Below are 10,390 nucleotides of genomic sequence, written 5' to 3'. Positions count from 1 at the left end.
TCGGTGCTGAGACTGGCTCCTTGCCATGTGAAGAGCCTCAGAATGAGCTGCAGGCTATACTAACAAAGGGGAAGCACTCTGGGCTGAAAGGAAACCCTCCCAAACCCTGTATCAAGGTGGGCCATCTGAGACGCATCAGAGTAGAAGAACATGCCCTGTATCCTAGAAGAACATGCCCCTCCTGACCCCAACATAACCATTGCCCATATACCTATCAGTGAGTCGTAGGTGGTACCAGGGCAGAGTGCATCAATGATGCTGCCGTGGGGCACCATGCAGTATGTGGAAATAGCTTTGCCATGGCTATAGCAGGGCATCTCCGAGTAGAAACCAAGGATACTGCTCACCCACTATCATGCACTGGACCCACCAGGCCTGGCCCACGGCCAACAGTGGCAGTGATGTTGCTAGGTAACTGGGGTGAGTCCAGGTGGGTGTGGGGACACACGCTTGTCATTCCAGCACTCTGGAGGCAGAGGCAGGAGGATGCTGAGTTTGAGGCCAACCTGGACTACATGGTGAGAGACACTTTACTGTTATGATTTTAAACAGGTGTAGAAGGGAATCCAGAGCTAGGGACGTAATGCAGTTGCTAGGGAGCTTGTCAATCACACAGACAGCTCTGGGTCTGGGACCTGCACTCAGGGTGTAGTGACACAGGCCTGCATTCCCAACACTTGGGAGGGGAGGCAGGAACATCACAGGTTCAAGGCCATCTTCAGCTACAAAGAGAACTCAAGGCCAGCCAGGGCTATGTGAGAAATTCTGCCTCAAAAATAATGACGACAAAAAGTACTGGATACATATAGAGACACACAAGCAATAGAGGAAATGTGAACACGACTGTTGGGGTCTGCTAGTGTCAGCGTGCCACCTGATCTTGTCCTAGCGTCGCCCAAGCTGTCACCCCAGAACAAAAAGGTCTGAGGGTCTGAGGGTTCTCTCTGTGTGATGTCTTAACTGTGTGAAATCTATAATGACATCAAAATAAGGAGTTACATCCAGTCTAATTGGCCTGGGGCAGCTGTGGCCTTGACATAGAATTTGAACTGAGAGTCACTGTCCACTCTGGTTGCAGACTGATCATGGCCTTGCTCAGGCCACCCTGGACATGCCGGGTTCTTCTGGGTCTGGTATTCCAATCATCTGTCACTTTCTCTGCCATCTTCCTCCCAGAGAGGAGGCTAGACTGAGCATCCTGTGGAGTTTGATGGTCCCTGGGTTTCTGGCATCCCCAGCCACTGCAGGCTGTACAGTTGGATCCAAGGAAGTTGTCAAGAGTCCCGACTCAAGCAAGGCCTGACTCCTGGGCTAGCCTGTAAAACAGGCCTTTCTGGGCCAGCAACTGGGCTGGGCTGCCACTCTCTGCCACCTGTCCCTCATCCATGACCAGAACCCTGCAAGGAAGACATGGAACCGTTCTTGTGGCAGTAGCTGAGGCCCTCATCGGCTGAGAACCCCGCTCTGCTTTGAATTCACTCCCCAGAAGTTTTGAATTTCCGAGCTGCACCCTGACCCTCCCATCTTCCTGGATGTTCAGTTCCTGGGCCGAATGCCTTTCCCTGGGGACTTGGTCACGCCCCCTGAGCAGTGGACCATGTGCGATCCATCTCAGGACATTTGCAGAGGAACACATTACACGTCTTCCTATGCACCATCGCCAGGAGGGACGCCTTACCTGGCACAGTCCATTACAGAGCGCAAGCGATGAGCAATGAGCAGTACTGTGCACCGAGCAAACCAGTGCTCCAGGGCCGCCTGCATCTGCATCTCTGTCCCTGGGTCCACGGAGGCAGTGGCCTCGTCCAGGATGAGGATCTGAGTTTTCCGGAGAAGGGCACGTGCCAGGCATAGGAGCTGCTTTTGACCCACGCTGTGAATAAGTTGCATGGTTAGGCTAAGTTGGTGTCATCATAGGTCTGTCTGCAAGCTGACCCTGCGGACAGCTGCTGATGGCATCTGGGTGTGTTGTCCCCACCGTGAGGGTCTAAGTCTGCAGGGTTTGGGGAAATCCATTTCTGCGGCTTTGGTGTTGGCTGACTGTGGACAAGTCAATCACACCTCTGAGCCCTGGTTTCTCTACCTGTGAAAAGTCTGTTTCCTTTTTCTTTTGTTCTGCATGATCATTGCGGGCACTTGGAATGCACATCTGCAGGTACATGTGTGTGCACAGGTGTGTGCAGGCCAGAGGCTGGCATGGGGTGGCTTCCCCAGTTACTCTCCACTTTATTCACAGAAGTGGAGTGTCTCGCTGAACCCAGAGTGGGCTGTCTTAGCTAGCCTGGCCAGCTAGCTTGTTCCAGGCATCGCCTACCTTTGCCTCCTGAGCACTGAGATTAGAGGCGGCTGCTAAACCCACTTAGATTTACGTGGGTTCAGGGGATCTGAACTCTGGTCCTCACACTTGCTCACAGAGCATCTATCTCCCCAGCCCCCATCACAACACGCTATGTGATGAAGGGTGTTTTAGTGGATACCGGCCACAGAAGGTGGCCATTGTCCCTTTTTTTGTTTTATTTGTTTGAAACAGGATCTTAATATGTAGTCCTGGGCTGACCTGGAACTCACGACGTAGACTAGGCTGGCCTTGCACTCACAGAGATCCACCTGCCTTTGCCTCCTGAGTGCTGGGGTTAAAGGTATGGAGCACAGTCTTACTTGGTTTTGGGTTTTTGAGACAATGCCTAACTATGTAGCCCAGGCTGCCGTCAAACTTGACCTCTTCCTGTTCCAGCCTCTCGAGTGCTAGGATCCCAAGCCTGCACCAATACCAGCTCTGTACAACTGTGCTTCACATGCAGAGCTAGACGGCCAGGAAAGGCCAGGGCTGGACAGCGGTTCTAGAGCATGCCCTCAGCGTGCACGAGGCCCTAAGGGAACTGTCCTGCGCTGAAAAAAAAAAAAAAAAGATGACGCATCCCCCAGCCCCTGTTTATGTTATGTGTGCTTCGTCCTTAAAACACTCTAGCAAAGGGCGTTACTGGGGAGATGGCTCAGTCAGGGAAACGCTTGTTGTGCAAACATGAGAATTTGAGTCCAGATCCCCAATACCCACATAAAAGCTGGGCACAAGGGCATGGATCTGTGATCCCAGTTCCTGGAAGGCAGAGACAAAAGGGTCCCTGGAAGCCTATTGGCCAACCAGCCCGGGAGAATCCATGAGCTTCAGACTCAGCGAGAGACCCTGTCTCAAAAATAAGGTGGAAAGTGATAGAGGGGACACTCAAGGTGGACCTTTGGCCTCCACATACACACACACACACACACACACGCACGCACACATGCACGCGCACACACACACCACACACGCATGCACACACACACCATACACCACACACACCACACATACATCTCACACACACACCACACACACATGCACACACACCATACACCACACACACCACACACACATGCACATACACACGCATGCACACACACACACCACACGCACATACACACACATGCACACACACACCACACATACGCATGCATACACATACTACACACACCACACATGCACACACACACCACACACACATCACACACACACCACATACACACACGCCACACACATACACACACACACACATGCTCATCACTTAGCCACAGTGAATCTGAGGTCAGAGTCAAACGTCAAGCATAGTGCTTTTGTAGCAAAACAGATACTGAGTGGGACAGAGTGCCTTGTGGGCACTTTGCCGTGGGAAAAGGAACATGGCACAGAGATCCTGAGGCTTGGCACTGCGGGGAGGGTTGGGACCTGTATGAGTAGACGGCGTTGAGGATCCCCTGGAGTATGCTCAGAGCCCGGACTGTCCCTGCCCTTGCCCAGTTTATTCTGGTCTGCCACTGCTGGACGGCCATACCTCAGGTCATCTCCCTGGCCCGCACACTCATACTGCAGCTGGCCGGGCAGGCTGACCACAAAGGCCTTGAGCTGCACCGTCTCCAGCGCTGCCCAGATGTCTTCATCTGTGTGTTCCTGAAGCAGGTCCAGGTTCATCCGTAGAGAGCCTGGGAACAGGACAGGGTCCTGGCCAGAGGGACGCTGGATCAGAGCAGGCCCTGCCATCGCTCCCTCCTCTGTCACCTCTTTCCCAGGCCTAGGCCTCACCTGAGGGATGATGGTGATTCGGGACCGCAGCGTGTGCAGTCCCACGTGGGTGATGGGGACCCCGTCAATCCAGATATCACCCTCAGCGGCCTCCTGAAGTCTCAGCAGGCCCCAAGCCAGGGAGGATTTCCCGGCCCCTGTCCTGCCCACGATGCCCACCTGCCAGGTAACAGAGTGAGGCCCACACTGAGCAGGTCTGCCTTAGCCCTGAGGTCCATGCGTACCCTCTTCCCCTGCACAGCACTTGTCTCTGTACCCCCTCCACTGAGTGTGCCCCTTATTACACCCCCTCATTCTCCCATCTCTGTACCCCTCCACTGAGTGTGCCCCTCAACACAGCCCCTCATCCCTCCATCTCTGTACCCCTCCACTGAGTGTGCCCCTTCATCACTCCGACTCATCCTTCCATCCCACCTTCCACCTGGGCTCTCTCTAGCTCCTCCTCCTCCCCACATTTCTGCCCCTTACCTTTCCTCTATGTCCTAGCCACCTCCATCGCTCCCCATCCTTCCATGCGAGCCCTCCCTCCCAGCTCCCGCATCCTCCTCTGCATCCTGTTCTACCTGCGCCTTCTCCATCCAGCCCTTATTTTTCCTCTGCCCCCTAATCAGTCCACCCGTCCTTCCTTTCTCGTCATCCCGCCCTAAGAAAGGCCTCGTTCTTTCCCACACTCCATCCTCTGTCATCTGTTCCGTATCTATCCTTCCAGGCAGCCCAGCATGCCCCTCATCCAGGACATCAAGGTAGACACAGGAAGCCACCCCCAGAGGCACATCAGGGCCTGGGAGATTGGAGTTAAGAAAGCCTGGGCAGGAGCCGGAAGGTGGTGGCGCACGCCTTTAATCCTAGCACTCGGGAGGCAGAGGCAGGCGGATCTCTGTGAGTTCGAGGCCAGCCTGGTCTACAGAGCAAGTTCCAGGACAGGCTCCAAAGCTACAGAGAAACCCTGACTCAAAAAGCCAGAAACCAAACTAAGCCAAATCAAAAACCCCAAACCCAAAACCAACCAACCAAGCAAAAACAGAAAGCAAGCAAGCTGGGCATCTCTCAGACTTAGAGCCTGTTGCTCACAGGATGTAGTGGGAGTGCCGCTCACCTTCTCTCCTGCATGGATCTTCAGGGACACACCCTGCACAGCCAGCGGCAGCTCTGGTCGGTGTCTGAGCCCAAAGTCCCGGAACTCAATCTGTCCCCGAGTAGGCCAGAGAGGCCGGGCTGCACAGGTAGGCAGCCTCCAGGGAGCCTGGGTTGGCAAAAGGTTGGACACAGGTCAGAGGAGTTGTCTTAAGCTCTTCATGGGGGTCTGCCCCTCAGAGCCTCAGTTTCCCACATTCCACACTACACCTTCATTTGGAAATCACTCCTGGTCATTTGAGCAGCGTCTTGTTGGTAGGAAAAGGTCTCAGTATACAGCCCAGGCTAGCTTCTAACATGCGACACAGCCAAGACTAGCATCTAACTTTGCTGTAACTCAGACTAGCCTCCAAGTCTCTATTTAGCCCCGGCTATATATACTCCAACTCTCTGTGTTGCTTAGAATAGTCTCTAACTTGTTACGTAGCTCAGGCTAGGCTCCTGCTTGCTTTATATAGCCAAGATTGGCTTCTAACTTACTATATAGCCCAGGCTAGCCCCAATCTGCTATGTAGCCAGGATAACTTCAAATTTTCTATCCAGAATAGCTTCTCACTATGTAGCTCAGACTAGCCGTAACTCACTACACAGACCTAGCAGCAATCCTCCTGCCTCAACTTCCTAAGAGCTGAGATTTAGTTGTGAGCTGTTGTGCCCAACTTGATGCCACGTCATTGACCTCGCTGCTCCGTTCCCGTGGCATTGTGCCATGAGAACCCTGGTCTGTCCTCGGCACCCGCAGCTGTCCTGGCTTGTTGCTAGGTTAAGAAATCACTCTACCACCATTGTTGGCCTGGGTGATGGCCTCACCCTGTCCTATGCCCCATTGCATGGCTGGAGCATGGCTGTCACTTTCACGTCACAAAGCTGAGGGAATGCCCTTCCTGCTGCTGCAGTGACCTGTGTCCTGCTACAGCAGGAGGCTTCAGACTCTCCACTCTCGGTCACCCTAGCTGTCACTGCCCAGAGGGACGCTGCTTCCTGGTAGGAAGGGGCAGGCATTCTCCCCCTCGTCACCTCTTTAGGGATGTGGGTGTAGTCCTGCACGCGCTCCACCGCCACCATGCTGTTCTCCAGATCTGTCCAGCTGCGGACCACCCACTGCAGGGTCTGTGTCACCTGGTTTGAGAAGACACCTCAGCTGGGCTCCTCTGGGTCTCATCCGGTCTTCCTGGCCAAGTGCCAGGGAAGGCAAAGAAAGAGGGACTGTAGGCACAGGGAGGTTGAGGACCTGGGCCCTCAGGGGTGGGACTGGGCTCTGGCCTATAGGACAGACAATAGAGCAAGCAGGGGGCAGCACTGTCCCAGGCAGGACAAGAGAAGTGCCTGGCCTCTCCAGGACTCACATAAGACCTGGGTCTGTGGGTTCCATTCAGGCAGCTTCTACAGAGGGGCCAGGCCTTCCCTGATGTCTATCCCACTGAGCCTCTAAGTGCTTTGCTGGGGCCGACGAGCAGTTCCGTAGTTGGCCCTGCTCTTATTCCTCTCCCTCTGCTGGCTCACAGCCTGCCACATGCCCACCATGGCCTCTCTTGCTGCTGCTGGTTCTGCCCAGAGCACTGATCCTGAAGGAGATGACCGGTAATTTACGAAGATGCTCTTAGAGTAACACCTTCAACTGCTGCTGTTGCGCAGATGAGACGGGGTGTGTGTGCATGCATGTGTACAAGAGTGTGCAAGGTACAGGGTAAGATGGTGTGTGTAAGGAGAGAATTGTGTGTAAGTGTGTACAAGGTACAGGGTAAGATGGTGTGTGTAAGGAGAGAATTGTGTGTAAGTGTGTGCAAGATACAGGGTAAGACAGTGTGTGTAAGGGGAGATTTGTGTATAAGAGTGTACAGGGTACAGGGTAAGATGGTGTGTGCAAGGAGAGAATTGTGTGTGCAAGATATAGTGTAAGATGGAGAGAATGTGTGTGTAAGAGTGTGAGTGTGTAGACACTATGTGTAAGAGTGTATATGTGTGTAAGAGTGTGCAATAGACTGTGTGTAAGAGTTTGTATGTGTGTGTTTGTGGACACAGGCATTCTAACCCAGCACTGCATACTGTCAAGCGCTAACAATAAACACCCCACTGGACACCTCTCAACATTCTGCCTGTCTCTCCTAACCGGAAGAGGCAGAGTGCTGGACGATTACTTGGATGGGCACACAGAAGGTCTTAAGCCACTTGCTTGAGGTCAAACAAGGTTCCCTAGCGCTGGGCAGTGGAGAACACTCCAGCAGGGCCCGTCTGTCTCTGTTCTGCCCACCTCCAGCAGGGGTGGGATGCAGGAGTACCTGGAGGGCAGCTGAGACTGAGAAGCCCACGAGGCCTGCACTCAGGTGAGCCTTGCTCAGCACAGCACACAGAGTGGCCACGAACACCAGGCCATTCCCCAGGAGCTCCAGGTTGGCAGCCAACCACCTGTGGAGGTAAGCAGGGCTCAGCAGGACGAGCAGGACCCACTTCTCTGGTCATGGTAGACGCTCAGCACCTACTGGGGGCCCCATAATGGGACCTAACTGCCTTGCCCAGTGACCCAGCCGAGGACCTGGCACATGTTGGGAGTTGCACAGATTTGGAGACATCCTCTCCCTGGTGGGTGTTTGGCTACATGTACACGTGAGTGTGCAAGTCAGAGGTCAGTTTCAACTGTCATTTGTTGTTTAATCTTCGGCACAGTGGCTGCGCCTTAATCTGCTGCCAGTTCAGCCAGTTATTGCGTCTGTGCAGTTATGACCTGCTTCCCGGCATCGCCCGGCCACTCAGGCTGAGGCTGGTGGGAATTCTGTTCCCGTAGGCACTGGCTCTGCCTCTGCTAAAGGTAGCATTAACTAAATCTCTATCATCCTATTTATAAATAAATCTTGAGCTTCAAAGGCTGGGGTGAAAACCTGCTAGCTCAGAGAGGCTGAGTAGCAACTAGCTGACCTTTTCCCCTTGCTGGTGTCTCCCAAAGAGAGCATCCTTCTGCTCTGCCAAACAAAAAAGCTGCACCACTCCAAATCCCTCCCACTCCGTTGCATCTATCTCTTCTCGGTACCCTCTGACGCTCTACGATTGCTTTCTGTTAACTAGCTGCTAACTCGGTTTCCTGATCCAAGGTTAACTTTATTTAATTAATGTAAATGCAAACTTGGGGTTCACAGTGTGATTGAATGTCCCCCAACAGTCATTCCTCAGGTTTTTTTTTTTTTTAATCTGTCCTGGAACTCACTCTGTTGAACTCAGAGATCCACCTGCCCCTGCCCCTCACCCCAGTGATGGGATTAAAGGCACACCCACCAGGGCCCAGCTCTTCCTTCCTGTTTTAAGACAGGGTCCCTCATTGGCTTAGAACTCATCAAAAGAATTAGCTGGGTGCCCAGTGAGCCTCAGGGACCCACGTGCCTCCAACCCAAGCCTCTCTCCCAAGTGCTGAGATGACAGGCTCACGCCACTACGCCTGGATCATTGGTAAGGTGAGTTCGAATGTGGGCTTGAGCCCACATCCTCTTACTTCAAAGACAAGCTGTTACTCATGAGCCTTCCCCAGCCCTGGCCTGCCTCCTCGTGAGGTCAGCTCCAGCACTCTCTCCTGGGAGCCTGCCCTGATTGTTTCTCTTTCTCTCACACCCACTGACCTCCTTTCCCTTGCTTCTCTTGCCAGACAAATCATTTGATGTCACCAACTGTTGTCACCATTAGGAGTCCTGGGCTCCATGGGGACAAGAGATCTTGTTTTCTCTGTCTCTAGATCCAGTCCACATCTCAGCACGAAGTATGTGCTCAGCAGTACATTCTGAATGGGTAGATCCAGCACGCACCTCTCACTGGGCCCTGCTCTACCATCCATTTGTCTGCTCGTTCACTTAACAGATAGCGAGCGGGTATTATAAGCAGGCACGCTCAGGGAGCTCGGGACCTTGATGGAACAAGTACCTATCATGTCCCTGGGAGCATCACAGGTGATGCCTGGTCTCCCGGCTGCAAGGGAAGACGACACTGTTTCCATTTGACAGCTGAGGAAACCAAGGCTCCGGAAGGGCCGGACCAGGACCAGGTTATGCGGTACACATGTTAGAGGCACGCTCCTTGAACTGCTGGATCCTCAAAGCTGCCCGAGTGTGACAGCAGTTGAGTGAGCGAGGCTCAGAGAGGTTGGGTAACTTGTCCAGCATCTACCTGCTTGAAACAGCCGAGCCAGAAGTCGACCCCATATCATTCTCTCCCAAAGAAGATTAAGGACGTTTGATACCAGCTGCCTTGTCACCAAGGAAACAGAGGTTGGGATTGTTGTCTGGCAACCACGCTTCTGTTTGTACCTCCAGCCCACTGGATGTCAGAGACCCTGTCTGCTCTGTGTGCTCAGGTGGTGTGAGTGGGACCCAGCCTCAGACTGTCCCCAGCTTGTAGGACTGTGCTCAAGCCATTTGACCCCTCTAACCATGCAGCTCCACCCTTGCGGGGAGGGGCTTTCCAGGTGTACTCTGATCCCAGGCTCTTCCTACCTGTCAGCCACCAGTCGTGGGAAACTGACCCTCTGGTTCTCATCCATAAGGGCGTTGTGCTGTGCCATGAAGGGTCCCTGGGCCTGGAAGGCCCTGACTACCGGACTGCCCTGGAAGGTCTCAGCCATATGGGAACACACAGATGAGTAGCTGGCTGACTCCAGGCGTCTCAGCTGGCAAGATGTGGCCACATAGAGGCTCTGTGGTGGAAGGGGGGACAGGGACGCTGAGAGAGAACTCTTAGAGAACAGGGAGGAGCAGGTATCCTCTGTTGTCGGCCTGCTTGGTGGGTGAGGCAGAATAGAGAGCAAGTAAAAGACCTCAGTAAGATCTGGGCTCTGAGTTCTCCGTACCTGAAACCCGGCATAGAGGAGCATGAGCGGCAAGAAGGCCACCACAGCCAGAGGTGTGGCCATTGACACCGCTAGGCCGACCTCCAGGAGGCCGAAGGCATAGGTCAGCAGCGTCCTCAGCTTGTCCGGGATGTCCACATCCACCGTGTCCGTCTCCTTGGAGAAACGGTTCAGCAGTCTCCCGACAGGCGTGCACTCAAAGAAGCCAATGGGACAGCGAGCTACATCCCACAGGAGGCTCCGGAAAAGCAGAGCGGAGGCTCGGACCCCTCCCAGGAACACCGCAGCCATGGAGGCAAACAGTCCGACGGCTGCAG

At 53.9% G+C, this 10,390-nt stretch overlaps 1 protein-coding gene across 4 annotated transcripts in view; it reads right to left on the bottom strand.

Annotated features, from left to right (window-relative positions):
- Positions 1 to 512: 512 nt before the first annotated feature.
- Abcc6 (ATP binding cassette subfamily C member 6) overlaps positions 513 to 10,390 on the bottom strand; it is a 50,968-nt gene continuing 41,090 nt past the window's right edge. For 2 of the 4 annotated variants that reach the window (XM_050121190.1, XM_050121191.1), the window contains 9 exons: positions 10,074 to 10,384; positions 9,721 to 9,920; positions 7,528 to 7,654; positions 6,266 to 6,367; positions 5,211 to 5,357; positions 4,115 to 4,273; positions 3,867 to 4,033; positions 1,679 to 1,873; positions 513 to 1,397 (listed from right to left, as the gene is read on the bottom strand). In XM_050121190.1, the coding sequence (XP_049977147.1) occupies positions 1,289 to 1,397; positions 1,679 to 1,873; positions 3,867 to 4,033; positions 4,115 to 4,273; positions 5,211 to 5,357; positions 6,266 to 6,367; positions 7,528 to 7,654; positions 9,721 to 9,920; positions 10,074 to 10,384 (1,517 nt within the window). In that variant the 3' untranslated portion in view covers positions 513 to 1,288. Of the gene's footprint in view, positions 1,398 to 1,678; positions 1,874 to 3,866; positions 4,034 to 4,114; positions 4,274 to 5,210; positions 5,358 to 6,265; positions 6,455 to 7,527; positions 7,655 to 9,720; positions 9,921 to 10,073; positions 10,385 to 10,390 lie in introns of those variants that run through there. The other 2 variants (XM_050121192.1, XM_050121193.1) reach the window with 2 other exon arrangements.

Source organism: Alexandromys fortis, unplaced genomic scaffold (genome assembly GCF_014885135.2).
Source record: "Alexandromys fortis isolate MF-2015 unplaced genomic scaffold, M_Fortis_MF-2015_v1.1 scaffold_161, whole genome shotgun sequence".
Classification (NCBI taxonomy): Eukaryota; Metazoa; Chordata; class Mammalia; order Rodentia; family Cricetidae; genus Alexandromys; species Alexandromys fortis.
This window is presented reverse-complemented; position numbering and strand designations above follow the sequence as displayed.